The 21,029-nt window shown below is 42.8% G+C and overlaps 3 protein-coding genes across 3 annotated transcripts in view; 2 read left to right on the top strand and 1 right to left on the bottom strand.

The window, feature by feature from the left end:
* Nucleotides 1–11,152, bottom strand: part of LOC128709517 (allatostatin-A receptor-like) — a 52,356-nt gene extending 41,204 nt beyond the window's left edge. Inside the window, exon 1 of the mRNA XM_053804520.1 lies at nucleotides 10,598–11,152. Within this exon, the coding sequence (XP_053660495.1) occupies nucleotides 10,598–11,152 (555 nt within the window). The remainder of the gene's footprint in view (nucleotides 1–10,597) is intronic.
* A 1,770-nt stretch (nucleotides 11,153–12,922) lies between these two features.
* LOC128707239 (28S ribosomal protein S23, mitochondrial) lies at nucleotides 12,923–13,552 on the top strand. The gene is made up of 3 exons (XM_053802190.1): nucleotides 12,923–12,966; nucleotides 13,035–13,196; nucleotides 13,264–13,552. The coding sequence occupies exons 1-3, from the start codon at nucleotides 12,923–12,925 to the stop codon at nucleotides 13,550–13,552; spliced, it is 495 nt and encodes a 164-aa protein (XP_053658165.1).
* An 852-nt stretch (nucleotides 13,553–14,404) lies between these two features.
* LOC128707340 (heterogeneous nuclear ribonucleoprotein H3) lies at nucleotides 14,405–19,007 on the top strand. The gene is made up of 5 exons (XM_053802292.1): nucleotides 14,405–14,894; nucleotides 15,492–15,636; nucleotides 17,738–17,877; nucleotides 17,954–18,169; nucleotides 18,295–19,007. Exons 1-5 carry the CDS (start codon nucleotides 14,405–14,407, stop codon nucleotides 19,005–19,007), a joined length of 1,704 nt encoding a protein of 567 aa, XP_053658267.1.
* The last annotated feature ends 2,022 nt before the right edge of the window (nucleotides 19,008–21,029 follow it).

Raw genomic sequence — 21,029 nt, 5'->3', positions numbered from 1 at the left:
TTTTTTGCTTCCTCTACCTCCTTGCTGCAACAAATTTCCAACCATCCAGAATGGCCTTCGCTTAAGGGCCGGATGAATTGGTTGGTATGGAAATGAAGTTCAACAGCGGGATGGGATGGCAAAACAAAAAAGAATCCCAAAGATCCCAAACTAAAATATCAGGTTACATTTCCCGCCAGCCGTTCTGTCGTGTGAGGGAGGATCAGGTCGGAATGAATGTTTGTAATAAATTTAAATGAAGCTGAAAAATAAAACACGAAGCAACCTTTTTTTCGGTGTACTGATTTGCGAACTTTCACCATGGTGATACCTTATCACTATGGAAATGATAGATACTTAATTATAAGCATGATATGCCATTTTACTTGGCATTTTGCTTGAGCCGCAACAAGCAAGCAAATTTTATTTTCAAATTTAGTTTTAACTTTCACGAGTTTGCACACCAATTACTAAATATTTTAACTATTTTGTACTACCGCATTACAAGCAACTATTAAAACCCTTTCTATGCTCTCTTAAGTATAAACACGGACTTTTGCATGCCACATTGTTCAGAACAACCTTTGCGACGGTGATTGATGGAAGGAAGTTATTTATTTGTTTATCTGCTGAAAATACTAAAACCCTATCTCCGATCAAACGGTGGCACCGCTCAAAAATGGCCCAATTTCCGCATTCTTCCAAACATCTTACCCGACGTTCTTCGGTTCAACCACCCTCAATACCCACCCTTGTGAGATGCAATGGACAAAACGAATAAATCACACCGATTAGAAAACTAACTGCGAAAACGGCCGAAACAGCCAGCGTCGGCAATAATGGAGATTTATGGATGCTGAGCAAATAATAACTCACTCCAGTCGAACAGTGAACGCATCCATACACTTGGCAAAGCTGATTAAATTATTTGTTCTTACTAAGCAAACATATCAGCTGGCTGGCGGGATGGGTCGATGGGCGGGCAGTACAAGACACGCGGCGGTTAGATGAATTTGCAAAACAGCTCAGCCCACGGCCCCGTATTACCTACGAACGAACCACATACGAGCGGTACGTAAACTAATGGACGTTACAAGATATTGAGACCAGAAAACGAGCCAACATATGGGACGGAGGCAGCTGAAGGCGTACAAGAGTATCGATTTCCGTTCGAACGGACCGAAGTTAACAAGCCTCTTAGTCCCTTATCCATGTCACTCTCCAGATAAGAACAAGACGATACATGAGAATCACAATCTGATGGTTGCTTAGCTCCGATAAGCCATCAGCGTGCTGCTAATTTATCACCCTGGCTCACACGATGCATTCAGGCAAACACACACCGTAAGTTATTAATCGACCAACCGTAGCGAGCCGGTTCGTCAAGACGAATTAAGAATTATTATTTCATTATATTCATACCCGATCGGCTATGCGAACTACGGCACCGCCAAGGCAGATACCTTCTCGAGCAGACACTCGCTTCTACATTTTCGAACGGAAATTACCCAAGAGAAGAACTTGATTCCTAACAACTCGAAAGGCAACAGAGCAAGAATAATGATTTCCTCTCCACTCGGTGCAATCGGGCTCTTGCAACCGATTTTGACCCTGCGGCCATGGGTGAAGTTTGTCCAGTTGTCGACGCCAAGATAATTTAAGCTTCCCAAAACTCTCCACACTCTCACCTCCCTCCTTCCGGGCCACCTTGCCTTAGAAAGACAAACATCCGGCTAAAATGGTACGGGGATACAAAATAAGAATTCAGAAGATCAACGAACAGGAAGGGAAAAAAAAAGATGACAGCACGAACAAAGTCAGCAACAAAGTAAGAGAAGCTAATTATTCGACAAGTTGCGCGGGCTTCCGGTACTGCTTGCGAAAAAGAAACATGTTATCCAGATTGCGTTGAGTGTGCTAGTATGTTTAAGTTTCTCGCTTGCTGTATTAATTGTGTGCCGTGGTACAGGAAAGCGGCCATTACAAACAGCTTCTGCTGGGTATAATATATTTCGGTGAATCTTTCCGTTGTTTTGCTCCCAACTCGGTGAAGCTGTATTCTAAAAGCAAGCTCCGAACCCCCTCCCAAAAAAAACAGATCCCAAAGGTTGATCGTTAATAATAAAAAAATATATAAATAAACAAGCTCATTCGCAGACCCGTAGCAGGCTGCGTAAATTAATTCAAACTTTTGCCTCCTGAACAACTTGCTTCCCATCGCCCATGTTAGACCGCGCGGGTAGATTATAGCCACCGAAGGTCAACGCCTGAGTGTTGGAGAAAATTTACACAAAATGTGAGCGGAATAATAGGAAGTTTCGGTCTGGATAACCAGCACAGCAGCTTCGTTACTGCTATATGTAGCAAGTGTTTGTTGAATTTAAGATTTTTGGTCACTTTGTCCATTTCATACAATCTTCATTTCGTCGGGAGGGTGAAAAAAGGAAGACCAGAGGAGTCATGTTGACGCAAGGGAGGGTAAACATACCCAGCATAGCCGTTCGCGAGAGAACAGTGCTTCTATTGACAAGATTGCTCCCGTACCATGCAGGCACGTCTCATGCGCTGGGTCACTTCTTCTCTGTATCAGTACATAGCCGCTGGAAGAATGTAAAAAGGACGAACGAACCGGAATATGGCACATCCTGAAGCCGGAAGGCATTAGGGCAGCAAAGTAAGCGTCAGGAGCGGAAAAATCCCCAGTCAAAATCAGCCTGAACCTACAGCCGAGAGTTGTACATTTTATTTTTATCATTTTGTTTCTACTGTAAGCATTGCTCTGGACGGCATTAGGATGGGAGGGAAAAAAAAGGTTCCACCTCCGTTAGTGAATGATATAAATATAAGGCTCAAAACAATTCTGACTATTGAAAGAAGAAGAAAAAAATGATAAAGCTCCAAAAGCTCCATGTACATCCCAAAGATGGTTGAAGCCAGATCGAGTCGCAGAATAGCAACATACAAATGAGAAGCGTGGGGAAGTGAAGTCAGGGAAGCTAGAAGAACGGTGGAGATTCGCACGCTTTGGGAGCGAAACAACCGTACACTGCGAACTCCGACATTCTTCCCCAAAGGCCAGGCGGATTTTGTAAAGTATTATAATTTGGACGAACCTTCCGTCGCTGAAAAGCCTGACGAACTTGCCTGCGTGGAACGTTTTTAATGCGATCAAAAGCACTTCCGATCATTCCCTCCTTCGCCCGGCACTATTCATGCGAACCACCGAGCACAAGGTAATGATGTATGTGCGCAGCGCTAGCGAGATAATTTCATATTATTGTAACAATTGTTTTACGTTCATTTGTTTCGTCTAATGCGTTTTAAACAAGTTGCTGGTAAAGTTTATTTTCAAACGAGAGATTTAGGTTTAAGACCATTAGGTAGATGGATGGACAAATGGTGAGACGAATGTATGAAACTAAGCCTGTGGCAACATATCTGGTGCAATATTTGTTTGAACCGAAAACTCATTAAATATGTGCTTTTTTTGGGTTTGTATTACTGTATTACAACATGTTGTATTGCTTCCAATAAATCCCAAATCCGTCCAATACATCTTCTTTATCAGTCCCAATTGATTTCCACCGCATTCTTCCGTCCAACGACATTACCAGACACATCAATTGTACATTTGGAAATGTACATCAAGATAAAGAAGTTACACCACTCAAAGAGGTTCGGACATTTACCCTTCCATTAAGCGATTTCGTGAAAGGCAGACAAACTCACACAATGCCATAATTTTGACGAGCCATTCAGCAAATTGCTCAAGGTAAATGTCCTTGGACGGTTGGTGCCCGATTGGACGCCACGTTCACATTTTTCAACTTTAATTATCATTCAACATTCTTGCGAAATTCTCCGAACCCGACTCAGTTGGCTGAGGTTAAGCGATAAGGAATGGCATCTGCCCGCCGCTGCCCTCGGTTCCGGGTCCCTCCCTTCGTTAAGCCTTTGCTACCAACGAAGCGCAAACTAAACGAACAATTAGCTTTGATCTGAAAGCAGATTCCATCGGAAAAGCCATTAAAATCTGATTATAACCGCTACGCTCACTTGAGCCGACCATCGTGTCAGCGGTAATTAACATTTGTACGAAAGAAAATGAAACCAAATCGTGCTATTTAAATAGACATTTTCCGTGCCGCTCATCGCAGGACGCACTTTTTGTGTTTCTTGCGATGCCAAATAAAGCCAAATTCTGTTCGTGCGATGAGGTACACAGTTGTCGTGACGGAGTATGCCGCAAATGGGCAGCTAATTAGTATTCGTACTGGGCAACACCGGTCCAGCCGTTGTTGTCAACATTTCCACAACTTAATACAGAAACGTTGTCCGCTTGCTAAAAATATCGAACTAAATTGTCTTGCATTTGTCATGCTATGCTTGCCCGACACCTGCGATGCCTGCCCGTGGAATGCTGTTATTGAACGCAATGATCTTGAACCGTTACGGTTTTTGATAAATTTAAATTTTCTTGGGCAATTTTCTTCCCTCCAACATTGCAGCATCGTGCACCAGCCGTGGTGATGCTGGATTATGTTAATTAAGAGTGATTGGTAACAGCGAAACGTCAACATAATTTCATCAAACCAAGCTCAATAAACTGTTCCGGCGCAGGAAATCAAATTATGGTCATGTTCAATGGCCAAACGATAGGAGGAAAATTCTTGAAGCGTACTATAACGATTGATAAAAGATTGGTTCATTTGCAAAGCACAAATTTCGCCAAAATCTAATTTAACAGGTTTGCCATAATGCGCTTCAAATATTACATTTTGGTAAACTAAATGGTATGGGGCTGTATTTGATGAAAGCTTTTATAACGTTTTTATAACGAACCGACCATCAACAAACCATGTTTGTGTTAATAGACTTCTGAGACTACAATCTATTCTACTGTTTTCATTTTGTATTAAGCAGTGCAAAGAATATATTGGACGGTTGCTTTTCTTGTCGGGTATCGCGACGAAGGTAATAGAATCATAACCAAAGCAAAAGGGAATTTAAAATGAGTTCGGAGTGAGTGCGTTACTTAAACATCGATAATGAAGATCTTTGGATTCCAGAACTTGAAACAGCCACCTGGACTCATAAGACTGTAGACAAGAGGTTACGGCATTACAAACACCCTAGAGGACCTCTGCTGAATACAATTTTTACCTATTTATATTTTCAGATATCAATATGGAACACAAACCTATGTACAATATGAGTGTTCCTGCTGCATTCTGTAAATGTAGATTGGAATTTAAATTGTAAATGAAGGAATGAAGCTGTTTAATCAATACCTCGATTATATTCTGAAAATTGAATAAATATTGGATAAAACTATTAAAAGCGATTGAATTACACTTTAAAAGCATTAATAAAATAAGAGCATACCAAGGCTAAGGATGTTTCATTATACATGAGGGAAAGATGTGGGTCATCAGAGTAGAGGAGAGCAAAATCAGAAGGGAAACAAAAGGGAAAATAAAGCGAAAGCTGTAGGTTTGACTCTATCTTGAGATTTACAACTATTTTAAATCGAGAATATAAAAGATTTGAGAATTTCCAAGTGAAGGCAATTTGAAGAGTTGTATCACTTGAAAACCACCTCAACTGATAATCGTATCATAATCCAATCCATCATTCGAGTTTTTTTAGAATCATACAAACTTCGAGTATTTCAAATACCGTATTAATGTTCTTGAGAATGTTTTAGGGACAATCGGGTGATTGGGAGTTCTAAAGTACCTCTGTTTCTACTACAAGTAGTGGACCATAAATTGTAATCTGACGCTATTTCTCACTACTGATAGACAGTAACAATCGTTTCCGCTCATGCATCTGCATTTTAGCAATGCAAATTCCTGTGCAGTCATATTATACCGGGATCACCAAACACAAGGCCTTCCGTTTCGAAACATGTGGCAATAAATATAATATCGCAACCATGTTCTATATTCCACTGCACAGTAGACCCGATTCCAGCTATTAGACAAATTGCATTCGTTCATCAATCGCACGAGAAATGTTTAATTCACATTGTTTACCACGTCTCAGCACTGAATCCCTTCACTGGCTAATGCAAGAACGTGTTGTTGATGCAGCAAAACGGACGCCATACACCACCTGCTGTTTTCCTTTGCCGAATGTTTTTCTTCACATGTCTCACCTTACTCTACATACCAGGCATCGCCGATCGGTACGGCATTTTTGTTTATTTAGAAGCAAAACACTCTGCACCTGAACAGCGTGCATGGAAATTACACTTCTCGCTCGTAGCATTGCGCTTCAAGGTGTATGTGGTGTATTGACGGTGGCACTACTCCCTGGGCAGACAACGAATGCAATTCGGTTAATGCAATTTCCAGTGAGGCTATCGTCATTGATGGAGTTGATTGAATTGAAATAGTGCAACAATGCATTTCCACTCATTTGCATCCATGTTTGCTGTGTTTTTCGTTCGAAGCGTTTTTCATCCATCTCCATCGGCAGCTCCGTTTGCAGCAGTGCACTGCTTTCGACCAGCCACACGAAATCTCATTAACACTTGAGAGAATGATCCAATGCCATTTGCCGTTGGAAGCAACTCAATTTCCTATGGCAGTTCAGGTGTGTTCACGCTTCGACGACAATGAAGGCAAATGTCAACCATTGTGTCTCGTTCAATCCACACACTTGTTGCTGACGAGTTCAGTGCGCCTGACTAACATGCGAATGGTAACAACGCACCATGTATGAAATTCAATATAATTCATGCACAACTCATCACCAAATACGTGATCGATAAGGACGAATCGAATTAAAAATAGCGCCGCCTGAGCGAGACGCTTAACTTCACGGTTCTAGCGCTAAAACCGTACGAATTGACACAATACACGCTAGCTGGCGTTCTTCACCATTTTGCCTACACGACGACCCAGAGCTTACCATGACTGCCAGCAGAACTAATTGGGTTGCCGCTGTCCCGGGAAATTCTCTAGACGATACGATGTGCCCTTGACAGTCATGTTGCCACCCGTTTTCCTGTATCCGGGAAACACCGCACAGCCTTTGATCTCTCGCAGCGGATCTCTAATGTTGCGCGCGTACATTATTTTTCGGCTACGACACAAAATTCGTTTGGCCTAGGTAACAAAATTAAACAGCAGTAGCAGCAGCCCACACCGAGCTTAGCCCTGCGACTGGGATAGCTGCACAAATGTGCGGGAGAAAGCAGAAAAAAACAACAACCTTGTTGACACACTCGAGTTAAAAGCGAACGACTGCCATTAACCAAGAAAACACCCTGCGATTGCGTTGTGCAGCAGCGAAAGCACCATTGGGAAAAGAAGCGAAACAAACGGGAACAAGTAAGGAACCGAATGGTTTTGCTTTTTATACATCGTTCGGGCCAAAAAATTTGTGCCATGCTAAGTGAAGAATTGATTCAATTGCTTGCAGACAGAAATCTCCATTTACCGTTCGATTCGCTCCGGTTGGAACCGTAGCTATGTTCGTATGGAATTGATGTGTTACTGGAGCAAGTCGTTCTTCGCTGCATACCTAAACGGTTCGAAAATGTTGCCTAAGCGGAGGAAGCTGATGGTGTATTTTCGTCAGTTTATTTTAATTGCATTGCCGACACGATCATTACGTACCTCCATCGTGCACAAGCGATAGCTTCCAGGGCACGTCTTCAAACAGGAAAAGAAGCTTTTAAGGGCAAATTAATCAGTAATTGAATAATATATTCAACATTTGTAATGTGTGTCTTCAGTAGCTTAATTGCATACAAATAAGACACTAAAACCACTTTGAGGTTTTCAAAAGCGTCCATCTTTATTTTAGCTTGCTTTTTGTAACATTCCCATCGTCTGAAAAAAAATCATCCGACACTTAGTCTATGCGCTCTAGTCTATGCGTAAACAACCTAGAAAAGCAATTCATCCTAAGTCGTTAAGCAAAATCTGTTGAGACTGGTTAATTGGAGCATTATTAGAGAGCTCCGACACCACTATTCTGATCATCAACTAAGCGGACTTCGCAATCCAGGCGCAGAAGCGAAACGTTTGGTGTATTTGCAGTTTCGTCCGTCATAACAGGTGTTTTGTTTGATGAAGTTTTCTCTGTCTGTAATATTCGATATCTTCACATTGTAGGAACAAACATTTCCACATTTCACATTTCTACGCAGAAACGTTAAAGTTTCCATCGAAATTTCATAGGACACGATTTCTTATGCTATCTCCGTTTTTAAGAAATATGGTTGATTTTCTCAGCAATATCTACAGAAGGGAGTCTTCTTCTTTTTAGTTGCACTACAGCCTCAAGAGATTTAGATCTCCCATTTATAGTTATTCGCGATTTTATTCACCCGCTGCTAGATAGTCAGTTCTGGGAATGGGCGATTAGTTCGAATTCGATTTTGTTCCGTTCTTATCGAAAGCGTATCGAGTCGAACGGATGCCGCTACCAAATTCAACACCGTATTGATGAAGAAAGTGTCTAAGAAGTGAAATAAAATTAAATTTGTAGAAAAGGTTTCAGCAATAGAAAACGTTTTCGAGAATTTAGAAGCTGTTTCTTTAAAATATTACTTAAGGTTAGTTATATTATTCCTATTGGTGTATATTTGCTGATCAATCTTCATTGAATAATAGTTTTTGCAGGAATCCCAGTGATTCTTTTACACAGCCAATCATATTTATTGAAGTAAGTGTTTTACATTATTAAGATTTATTTAAAAAAAAACATCAATTTGTTTCTTAGGTCCTAGGCTCCCTATAACAAAAGATTGGCCCTTAAAATTTCATACTAGGTTAAAGTACATAATAAAATAAAAAATACAAAAGAATCACTATTCCGCTAGTTTAAGTTTAGGTTCTAAGACCCTCAAAGTATGCAAAAGCTTTGATTAGTCTATACTCATGAGATGTTGAGATATGGTTTCAATTACCTTGGCTAACTCTTAGCAAACAGTTAGTATTACTGAAGCATATCTCACTCAAGCAGTCACTAAACTGAGCACAAAACTAACACATTTTTACCTAAACTACGCATCATAAAGTTTACGCTCCTTTTTATTTCGTTATGAACTGCGTTGTTTACAAATTGAACACTACTTAACGATGTCGACCCAATCGATCGACTCAATTTGCCATTTTAATTATGCATAATGCAGTCAACAGTTTTCATCACAGGCACCTACGAACTAACAAAAGGAAATTGCATACATATTTAAACAGCTAATTAACATACCGAAGCATTAACGCGATCCGATTGCGTGTGGCAATGTCAGGCTGAAGTTGTTTTTCTGATAATGCAATTTATAACACGCTCGAAACTGATCGACACGGGTAATAAAATTGCGAACCCCCTGAATCGAATTGCATTTGTTCAATATGGAAAGGATTACGACATGTTGCGGACGAGCGGAACTTGGTGTAGTTTTAGTGCTAAACATGCACTAACAAAATAAATAAGGATACGGGCAAAAATTGTGATAAAAATTGCCATAACAGCACAATTCTATGCTATCTTGAAATTAAATCTCTAAATCTCAATTTTCCTATTGTTTGTCCATGTACAAAAACATAATTAGAACAATAACCGCATCGCAATAACTTCGTATGTCCAAACATAAAATGTCCCCTAATGAAGAATTGTTTTCTCCGTTGCACACAACAATGTCAATAAAACAAAATGATCAGTACAACCAATCTGGTGTCCCGAGCGCCCGCTGATGCTGTTTTGAGGACTAGATAGCGCTCATAAGCCTGACATCGGTCCTTCCAAACCGTTACCCCATTTCGGTACCATCCCTTTTCTAATCAATGGCTGGTTTATTGCAGCCTCCAAACCCCTGCAAAAGCATTTTGCGCCAGATGGCAAACGCCCGGAACCGTCGGGGCCGTGTCCGCGGGTTTAGTGCAACTGGCTCATTTATATGTGAAACGGGTGGCGAAACGCTTGTTTCCGGCGAATTAATGGATGGCAGCACGAGGAATGACAGGGAAATAAAACAAAACACTTCCACCGCAGTGGGAGATGAGAATATCCACATTCCATCATCGTCATCATCCATCGTAGAATATGTCGACGTGCACAGGGAAAACTAATATTGCATGTGTTGGTTACCACAACCCCGAAAACAACAACCACAAAAAAACACGTACCCATTAATAAACAAACCAACAGCATAAAAAAAGACCCTGCCGACCGTACATCGTACGTGGAACGCATCCGTGGAACGTCCAATAGCAATTGGCACGCGAGCTGGCGGTATCGATTTACGCCGATCGGATCGGGTTGTGGTTTCGTTGCTCGTTCGCTGCGCTGGTTTTCCCTACCGGTCTTATCAACGCAACCACTAGCCACAATCCGGCTGTTTCTCGTTTTCTTATCAACGGTGCTGTCGTCGCGGTCGAGTACCAGTATGAAATTACAGGCCAATAAAATTCCGTCCATTATCTTGCCACTCAACGCTACACAAATACCTAATTCGTGGATGCTATCTGACGGATTGTTTGTGTGAACGGAACCTCCTGCGCGGTGGCTTCTTTGGTAGCCCAGCCCCAGGAACAAAAAAATGGTACAGCGAAGCAGAAGTTAAATAAAAAGACACACACGCACATACAGCTACACTCACATTAATTCCATGTGCGAAGGATACGGGTAGTCCCGTGGTGATGATCAACACCCAGAGGATCGTTATTGCGAGCACGGTGTTTTTCTCCGTCCGTATGACCATGCTCGCAATCGGATGTACGACCGCCAGAAACCGGTCCAGTGACATCAGCACGAGCGTGTAGATGCTCGCGTGTGCCGTCACCACGATCAGATACTGGACGCTTTTGCACCAGAGTTCCCCGAACGGCCAGGAGGCGAGCACGTAGTCGGTGGCAGTGAACGGAATGCAGAACACCACAAACAGCAGATCCGCAATGGCAAGGTTGATGATGAGCAGGTTCGTCGTCGAGCGCATCTGGGGATTCGATAGGACAACGAGCACGACCAGCGCATTCCCGAGCAGTCCGGTAATGCCGATGAAGCCGAAAAAGATCGCCACAATGGTGGACACGATCATTTCCGTCTGGAGTTCCTCCTCGTGGGACATATTCTGGCCGGCAAACGTGCTGAACGTGGACAGGTTGAACCTGTTCGTCCCGTCCAGCAGGAACTGCGTGTAGTTCTCGCTCACCATGATTGTGTCTTGCCGCACACACGGCACTCTGCACCCACTTGCACTATCCACGCTAACCAATCAGTCGACAGATCCACCAACACATCACAACTTTATCATCCTATAAAAAGCAACCGAACGCTCTAGCACCGACTGGTTCATGATCACTCGAAACACTCAACACACACGCACTCCTGAACAAAATTGCACATCTTGAAACTCCCGGAAGATAGGTGGTATCCTGTGACCGGTGCAACAGGTTGCAAAGTTAAGCAAGCCCTTCCGTGCACAATAAATCACACAGCTCATAAACTTTCTGCTTCATTTTCCACTATCCGCTCACCGGCGCTTCACTATCATCCGTTATAAATCGCCTCCATCCATACGTACTGCCCTATACCAGACAATTGCCCTATACCACAGGTGCCGTTTGGTTCGTTAAGTGCTCCCAACTCGACCACGACCGCTGGCCACGGTTGTCGACTGTGTACTGAGACGAAACCATCGAGGACATCGTTAAAGCCTGAACGAACCGAACGTTAGCTCCGGGAGAAAAGCAGCCACGACAAACTGCTCTCATGGTGAGCGAGTCGGAATTGCGTGGAAAACATAAACATGGGAGCGGACCGAACTTCGATAGCATCCATCACGATAACCCACATTTTCCGCTCCGGAAAGGAAACACTAAAAATGAACCACCACACGGATCAACTGGTGGCGAGTGTGATGCTCTCCGTACGCTTCCGAACGAGCAGTGGTCTGTCCTGCTACGGTACCGTGCCATCCATTTTCATGAATGAATTTGTCGCTAGGGTGGCGCACATACAAACGTGCGCCCCCGTTTTGATGGTTCTGTCTGCCCGCGCGTGTCTGCCGATCGGTTGTTTGGTTTCGGTTGGTGTGGCGTGTCAATCATCAGCGTGTGGTTTTTCTTATGCTGGCACGATTCTAGGCATCAGGGTAGGTTTGGGTTGTAACCTAACATAAACGACTTTCCCTCTCGATCTGGAGTAGCGTTGCGTTGCTTTAAGAGCCATAGAACAAGACCACACAATGAGATTAAATGGTTTAATATTTGTATTGTTTTCCGTGGCTGCTAGTAAAGCTTCATGAAGCCATTTTGTTGCTTCTGTTAATATTCTAAAATAGAGGTCTTTAACAATATCTCTTCCAAGACTGGCTGAGACATTTTGGAAATTTCAATTCATGGAGTCTTTTTGCCAAGATAATCTTATTCTGTTTTAGGTTTCCGATAATGCGATGAAGTAAATATGACTGCAAACAGTAAAATCCAAAAAGTATCAGGCGCCTCCTTCACCCTGACCATATTTTCAAATATTGAGCAAACACTGTCACATTTTGTGCACATTATGCGCATTAAGTGAATGTAATGTATGCTTTAACGATTAATTATAGTTACAATTCTACTCAATATCAAAAGAAATGGTTATAAAATCTTTTCCTGAGATTACCAGCATTAGATATAATCGATTAATTACGCATAATAATTATGATTTCATGTTTATGAAACCTAAATTAAGTAAGATATTTTCTAAATGTTTTCTAGAGTTTTTGTTTGCTGATGAATAGTTAAAACCTTTTATTTGATTCCATTAAAAATTTGCCATTACATATTTCAAAAATATCTGCCATGTATGTACATCTGGCAGCACTGCAAATACCACAGTTGATCTGAACAACTGTCAACAAATCCAAACAATTCGGCGTGTTTTGGTTTCATAACAAATTTTGCTGATCGAAACAGGCAAAACACCGGGCAGTATCGGCATCATGGCTAACAGCAGATTGGAAAAAATAGGAACCATCATCACGAGGTAAGCATTCGTTTTCTTGTAACCTAAACGATTGGGGAAAATATCAATCTGTACGCATACGGTTGTAGAACTAAGGGCCTTCTCAAATCCGGTGCCATGAAGTTTGACGAGCGACCGCTCTGGTATGATGTTGTGACCGCATTCCCTCCCCTTGAGGAGCCGCGTTACGATCGTCCTGCTCCTAGAGTACCGGTGCGGGAAATATTTTACCAAGAAGATACAGTACGAGCGTAAGTGTTGTTTGTGTGTGAACGTAGGACGGATTAGAAATGTACTAACTGGTTGTTTCATTAACAGCAAGTTCCACAAAGCTGGCAAAGCAACGTTTGCTGTAAACCTGCTGGATACGAACAATCTTACACCGACGCAGCAATTCATTGGAATATATCAGAACTTGTCCACCCAGGGTGCATTAGACGAGCAGAAAGTGTACGAAATAGCAATTGATCTGCTAGAAGACCAAATGCGGCAGCAAAGAGCAGACAAACGACCAGCAGAAACTGAAACAAGCGATCGTGTTAAACCATCACCTCTACCGGAGGATAGTGGCAAAACTGTGCAACTGCAAGATATATTCAAAGATTAATTGCTTTGCGTATTTCGTATTGTAATTCAATTAAATAAAACCATTTTCAGTAGCGTATTAATGCCCGTAGGGGGTTTTTACCGTCAAGGTATTTAGATATCGCTTCTATAAATCTTGAGAATAATTTCGGGTAGCACTGCTGTCAAACTTCGGTTCATGTATGTTTACAAACGTTTTGGTCGAGTTCAGTTCTTTACACACCTTGAAGACGGCGTGACACACACACTCACGCCTCCGCTCGTTTTTGGTGCGAATTTTAGTGAAAGTTGCCCTGTGAATTCGTGGAAAACACCCCTTTATCTGCAGCTTCAGTTAGTGCGTGCAAAGTACCTCGAGTTGAACGTGAATCTTGTACAGTACGGTATGTTTCGTCCCTGCACTCGTCTGCAACCTGCTGCGGCTAGACCGATGCTTGCAAAAAGAACGCTCGTTGCCTCGAATTGCTCATATTCCCGGAATCATTCCATTCTGAATCCTGTGTACCGTTCGTGGATCGCTAGTACCGTGGTCACTGCATGTTGCAGTTAGTAAATTTGGCTCCAAGTGGTGTTTAGTTGCAATTGAAGTGCACCGTGTCACGATGCTTTCCTTTTCCAGCGCCAATATGGCGTCCTCGCGATTACCTGGTGCATGTAAATAGGCGAAAAGGAGTACCCGAAAGCGGCTTGTGCTAGCGCTCTCTTTCACACGCCCAAAGAGTACATTGTGCGACCGTACGGGGGCGCTGGTGTTGATTTGTTTTTCTGCTTCTCCGCTCTCCATCTCTCTGTCTCGTTCGTTCGGCAAGCGTCGTTTGGTCGTTTTTTGCGATTGAATTTTTTTTGTTTACAATCCTCACCACACAGCCACAATATGACGGATATCGCTAATCTACAGCAACAGGACAGCAGCAGCTATAGTGGCGGCGACGGTGACGGTGATCTGGCCAGTGGCACCATGAGTGGATTCGACCAAAATCAGGGCCCGGTTGCGGGTGATGAAGGCAACGCATCACTGTTTATACGCCTACGCGGGCTGCCGTGGAGCATCACGGAGGAAGAGATACGCAACTTTCTGCACGGCGTCAACATACTGCAGGTTCATATTGGCGTAAACCCGATGACCAAGCGACAAACCGGCGAAGCGTACATTCGTGTCGCGTCCGTTTCCGATCGTCACAAAGCGTTCTCTCGGAACAAGCAAACGATCGGTCACCGGTACATTGAATTCTTCAATGCCACCGAGGAGCAGTACGAAATGTCGCTCCAGGAGCTGGATGACGACGAGGAGGGTGGTCCGGTGGTGAAGCTGCGCGGTCTACCCTGGACCAGCACCAAGGACGACGTGAAAGCCTTTTTCCAGGGTAAGTGTAATGCATCGGCGATGTCGTTTTTCCGTAGGTTTCCTCCCCACTCCACCAACATTTGCCCCCGTTGCACCGCGTTACTCGTCCGCAATCGACTCGCAACGGACCGGGGAAAGGCATCCGTCCCCTTGGGCCCCAAAATGTGTCAAACATCTGCTGCAGAGCCTGCTGTCTTTCCGCAAGGTTCCAGCCACAGGCCTCTCGCCAACAGTTCGGTCGGGAGTACGGGCGGATGGGTTTATGAGGGTGTGTGTGTGGGTCAGTCTGCGTAGTGGTATTGCACACGCATTGCGCGTGTACTTTTCAAATGGATACTGGTCAGTAGACCGGTAATAAATACATTCCTTAGTTTCCATTTCCTTCTATCTATCGTTTTATCCTTTCCCTTATCTTCCCGACATTCAAATTTCTCAACACAATTGGATCATTTTTCAAAGCCTTCGCCCCTTAAGCTTCACTATCCTATTTCCTATTTTTCCAACCCCTTTTTCACACAATCAAAAACGTTCCCTTCCTTCCTGCAAACACACGAAATGTAATGAACAATAGAAACCAAAAACAAAATCAACGAAAAAACTAACCACACTCCCGCAGGCTTGACGATTAAGAATGGCTATAATGGGATACTTTTGCTACTGGACAACCTGGGACGGGCATCTGGGGAGGCGATTGTAGAGTTTACAACCGAGGCCGAAGCTGAAGCGGCCATGGGAAAGCACAAAGAGAAGATTGGGAACAGGTGGGTGGTTCGTTCTTGTTACTCTTTTTTTTTCATTAAAATCTGAAGCAAAAACAAAATTTTGAAAATAAGCAGCAAAACCTGTTAGCTTAACTATAAGAATGTCAGAAAATGCGGCTTTAGGGAACAAAACATATCGTTTTGTAATATGGAATATTTATTTGACAATTTATGTTAAAAATCCTTCTCTTAGGGATGATGATTGCTCGATAGTTATTTCGTATCTGTTGCTTATCTTAAGTTTTCTTTTAATTTGCTAAAGTGTGAATCAAAAGATTTTCGGGATGGTAATGGATAAGACTTTTCCAGTTTGCTTACCACATTAATAAACGCCGGTTTTTTTTCGTTGTAATCAGCTGCAATATTTAGTATCGTTTTAAGTCGTCGGCACTTGAATTACTCAATAACGTATGCATTAATAATTGACAGATTCCAACTATTTTTCATTCGCCTTCCCTACCAACTAATGAAATTGTGATTTCTATTTATCCTATTATGTTCAGTCAAAATTTAAGGAACGTCAAAAACAGTATTTTTCATACTGCATGCACCACGTCAGAACGAAGAAGGTTTGCAAGGTGATGCATTTTATACCAGTCAAAAATAGGCGATCTAGCCTCTTCAATATATTTTTTTTCCATCTGGAGAAAAGCCAGAATGCCAAACAAAAGTGCTGTGCTGGGCACCCAATAGCAGACATTATCGTAAAGTAGAGCAGAATCGAAAGTTAAAGATCGGAAGTACGAACGAAGTTATCTTCGTTCCTCCTGGATGTTGATGCATTCGGTCAAACAGTGAAGAAGCACCTGAACAGTCACAACTGATCTCCCAGAAGAAGCAACTGAAGGTTCCGTTGAAAAATTACTTTTCGAATGAACTTTCGTACTTTCACGCATTAAGCGATGGATAAAACATTTTAGGGAAAATATCAAACAAATAACGTCGATGCAAATACGGAGTATCAATCGATAGCCACTCAATATTCTAACATATTTGTTTTGGGTGATTTAAGCTAAGGTTCCGAAGTGTTGGAATATAGCTGCCCGAAAATTCTACAGGGCATTTTTTCTGAATGCTTATTAAACATAGGCTTCAAGCTAACTTTATTGTATTCAATTATCTTTACTAGTTTGTTTTTCATTGTCACTCAACATTTGTCAATTTTTTAATGCATACGTTATACTTTGCTGTATCTTTCAAAACGCTATAGGATTATATTTATATATGCGCTTACAAATTGGGCTGCGTTTTGGGTTTCCTTTACTCGGGGTCATGCTGATGCCTACAAAACAGACCATGGTTTGGGTATACTATGTGTTTTACCTCCTGTGCATTTGCAGCTTTGTTCGGCTGCTGTTGCATCTGGGTAGGAACACACTCAGTCAAACGTGGGTTTCAATTAACGGTGGAAAGTGGAATATATTTTAAACGGGATTCGTCGGAATAATGGTCAAACACTCTGTCAACATTATGTGTTTAATTTTGAAGTTGATGCTTTAGTTACATACAGCTCTTCTAGTTTCACGTATCTATCGTGCATTCTTTTTTTGTAATAATTAATGTTTGTTCAAAACCAACTATAATCTCGTGAGGGACATCTGCAGGTGCTATCACGAGTAGTGATACCTGCTAAAGCCGTCCGATGAATCCCAATTTCGAGTACAGAATGAGAATATTTGTGGCAAAAGTCTTCATCTGCTTGCATAATCACAATTAATACGATAAATTGAAATTACCGCACACATACAGATCTCGCTCGTGGCCAATGTATTGCCGCGCATCACTCCTCCGCCACAAATTGATTCACCTTGACGACAGCATCTCAAGTATGGAACTAAAAGAGCCCCAAAAAACATAACATGTTTATTAACAGAAACAACAAATCCAAAAACAAACGAATCGAAACAAGTACTGAACGGCCGCACAGCAATGTTCAATTTAAATTTAAGCTAATAATGTTTATGTAATCTTTTCTTACTTCCACCATTCCGCCCCATCCTTTCACTGTGCCTCAAATGTGTGTTGTTTCCATTCCCAAAAATCGTCCTTGCTTCGCGTGCCGTTGGTGACGATGTCCATCTCGGGGTCGAAACACGTATAGATACATCGAGCTTTTCCGCAGCAGCACTCGTGAAATGAAGCGCGCGGAAAAGCGCCTGCGACGCATGACACCATATGGGCGAAACGATCGCAACTCGGGTGGAGGCTATTCACAGATGTCCGATTCTGTTTATGGTCAAGGTACGTACACAGGTATGATCGAAGTTTTATTCTTTAACTGTTATTCACCTCTGACGTAAAATACTCTGTTTTATAGATTATTCTGACAATACAATGGGATCGGGAGGAAACATGAGTGGCGGCTGGAATGATCGTTCCAACGGCGGTTATGGCAACGGCGGCAGTGGATACAATCCCAGTTCGAACAACATGGGTCAAATGTACTCCCCGGGAAACAATGGCAACTCGGGTTCGGGTCTTTCCAACAATTTGGGTAACATCGACATCTTGCGCCTGTTACAGGATCAGCTAAGTAAGTAATTCTTTACCCTCGAGCATCTCCACGTATAATTGTCTATCACCAACCAAGTGCGTAGAATATGACGTATGAACATAAGTTTAATTTTCCACATTCTTTTTTTCTCGTTTACGCTCAAGTAGATCGAGGTGGTGGCACCAACTACGGCTCGGGACGTAGCGGAAGTCCTTCCGGTGGTGGTATGAACAGCGGTGGTGGTGTTAGCGTAGGTGCGAACAGCTACAGCACTAGCGCCGGCTATGGTTCCGGATCGGGTGGTAATTCCGGCGGTGGCGATATGCAATCCATGATGGGCATGGACCGTGGAGGAGGCAGCAGTGGCAGCTATCGTACCGCGGGACCGATGTCCAACAGCTACGGTGGTGGCTACTCGTCGGGTATGGGAAGCGGCAATAGTTCCAACATGGGTTCTTACAACAACAGCAGCTACGGGTACGGTTCCGGCGGTGGTGGTGGCAACTACGGTTCGATGAACAATTACGCCAACAATGACTTTGCGGGTGACGAACCGAACCTGTACTGTGTGCATATGCGCGGCATGCCGTTTAGCTGCGACGAGCAGGACATGCACGATTTCTTCATGCCGCTACGGCCGGTGAAATGCGTCGCGCAGCTGAACAGCCGCAAACGCCCGTCCGGCGAAGGTGATGCCTACTTCGAAACGAAGGAGGAAGCCATCAAAGCGATGCGAAAGGATAAGGAAAAGATGGGCTCCCGGTACATCGAGTTATTTGCCGGCCAGCGTCACTTCGGCACCGGTACCGGTAGCGTCGGCGGTGGCAGCCTTGGCGGCATGGGAGGCAACCAATTCCCGAAGAAGTACTTTAACTGAAGCCTTCCTTCGGCAGATTTAAGATGAGATTTTTATAATAACCGCACTTTTATTACTCATCCATCATCGTTAAACCTTCCTCGATTGTGCAAATTTTGAGATGAGATTGTTGCGAGACTTTGATTGTGCTCCCATCGCTAACATTAACATAAACTCAACATTATTACGATCCGTCTGTATCATTTCGCTGTGCATCTCTCCGTTTGGGGATCCTGCCGGAAATGGTAACCTTTAACTGTAGTATGACAAATCTTATACCTAATTTTAACTCACTGACCGGGCGCACGCATCTTAAACAGTGGTAGCTTTGGTTCTATTTGATTTAAACTGGCGTGCTTTGAAGATATCGCATAAAGCAAATTAAATAAAACATTTGACAATTGATAATCACTTGAATTCCCCCAGAATCCCAAGAATATGTGTGTGTTGGTAGCTCGGTTCGAAAGGTTTATGTTCAGTTTGCATTCGTCATGTTGTCCTACGCGGATATGACGTGGACGGAGTACAACTGATAGATACTTAGCTGTATTATTTAAAGTCAACACAGTAAACCTAACCTGTTGGTGGTGGAGATGATGATGATGATGTTTAATATTTCTGCATAAAACCGTGGTCTGTGGGAAGAATATTGCGATGGATAATGTATAGTTCTTAAGACACCGTTACGGAAGGAATCGAATCAAGGGAGGATGACTCAAATCTGATAACCAATTTTAAGACACGTTTAACATGCATCGGCACGAAAAAAAAAACAAACACACACACACAAAACATACTCCCCTAAATAACAAAACTAAAACAAAAACAAATAACTACTCAGAACACTCTTCGGTAAAGAAGCTTTCTTGTTTATGGGGCTATAGTATAATTCTTTTTTATTTACGATTAATTAAATTTACATCTACAAAATACGAAACACATAATGTATGTATAGTGAGCAGCGGGGTAAAGGGTCAGTCGTTGGTGGACCTGAGACACTCTTCAGCAATCCCCGATGTTGAGCTAATGTACCGGGATGTGAAGTAATTTTGCGCGAGAAAGGAGGGCTAGGCAAGGGCAACCCACATGGAGTAAATAAACTGACACCCAATTTAAAAACGATACCGCAGTTTGCGGTTTTGCATTCCTCAGGAAAGAAATGATCGGCGCTCGTTGTTGAATGTAATCACCTCTATATCCGGGACGGTTGAAGAATTGGGAATTCCGAGTCTTCATTCGTAACATTTTGATAATTTACATAATATTGCGAAATAGTAAATAGGCTCAGCATTGTTAAACTAACATATGTTAGTAAACATAAAAATTTAGCATACTTTGATCAGGTAAATCATAGCAAATAATTCACGCTCCTCGCAAAATGTGATTATAATGTGTGAATTGTTCCTGTGTACACCATTTGACGGATCGTTCGTCACAGCACGTTTATCTTTTCATTTATTCCTTTTCGCCATCCCCGATCCAAATCATACTGCGGTTCTCTTCCAATGTTGCCAACCCAACCGTGGAACAAAGTGGAGCATCTCACGCGTGTGCACCTTCGGAAACACGGCGTCTTTCTCCTGGGGGTTTTTTTTCCCACCGGTGTATAACCGCAACCGCATAATTACACGACGGCACCGCCACAACACCTTCCACCACAAGATCTCCTTTTACCCATTAGGGTTGGGCTTTTGTTGTGTGTGCGTTTTTTCCTTTTTTTTTGGTTTTTGGTTTTTCATTTCCTTTTCCTTCGGTCGTTCTTGTTTTGCGCGAGCGTCTTCATGAATCAAATCTTCCACTCACGAGCGCAAACACAGAACGGGTTAGGGACCGGGCGCGTACGATCGATGATGTTTTTCAGTTGTCGGTTACATTTCGATACGATCGGTTCTATCTGTTGGTAGCTTAATTTGCACCGTGTTGCGCTGTGGATCTCTACACCGTACAGCTTGCACTTGCATTGGCATCCGTTTCGCGCACACACGGTGGTTGGGTATGTTTTTGAGAAGTTTTTTTTTGTGTTTTGCGTTTTGTGGTATGTGG

Source organism: Anopheles marshallii, chromosome 2, assembly GCF_943734725.1.
Source record: "Anopheles marshallii chromosome 2, idAnoMarsDA_429_01, whole genome shotgun sequence".
Taxonomy (NCBI): domain Eukaryota; kingdom Metazoa; phylum Arthropoda; class Insecta; order Diptera; family Culicidae; genus Anopheles; species Anopheles marshallii.
The sequence above is the reverse complement of the archived record's forward strand: the minus strand, read 5'-3'. Positions and strand labels throughout refer to the sequence as shown.

Bases quoted from the DNA above. Each gene is read 5' to 3' on its own strand.
- LOC128707239 (XM_053802190.1), top strand. From the start codon at position 12,923: ATGGCTAACAGCAGATTGGAAAAAATAGGAACCATCATCACGAG. The intron at 12,967-13,034 runs GTAAGCATTCGT...ATACGGTTGTAG, and splicing joins ATAGGAACCATCATCACGAG to AACTAAGGGCCTTCTCAAAT. The intron at 13,197-13,263 runs GTAAGTGTTGTT...TTTCATTAACAG, and splicing joins CAAGAAGATACAGTACGAGC to CAAGTTCCACAAAGCTGGCA.
- LOC128707340 (XM_053802292.1), top strand. From the start codon at position 14,405: ATGACGGATATCGCTAATCTACAGCAACAGGACAGCAGCAGCTATAGT. The intron at 14,895-15,491 runs GTAAGTGTAATG...ACACTCCCGCAG, and splicing joins CGTGAAAGCCTTTTTCCAGG to GCTTGACGATTAAGAATGGC. The intron at 18,170-18,294 runs GTAAGTAATTCT...TTTACGCTCAAG, and splicing joins CCTGTTACAGGATCAGCTAA to TAGATCGAGGTGGTGGCACC.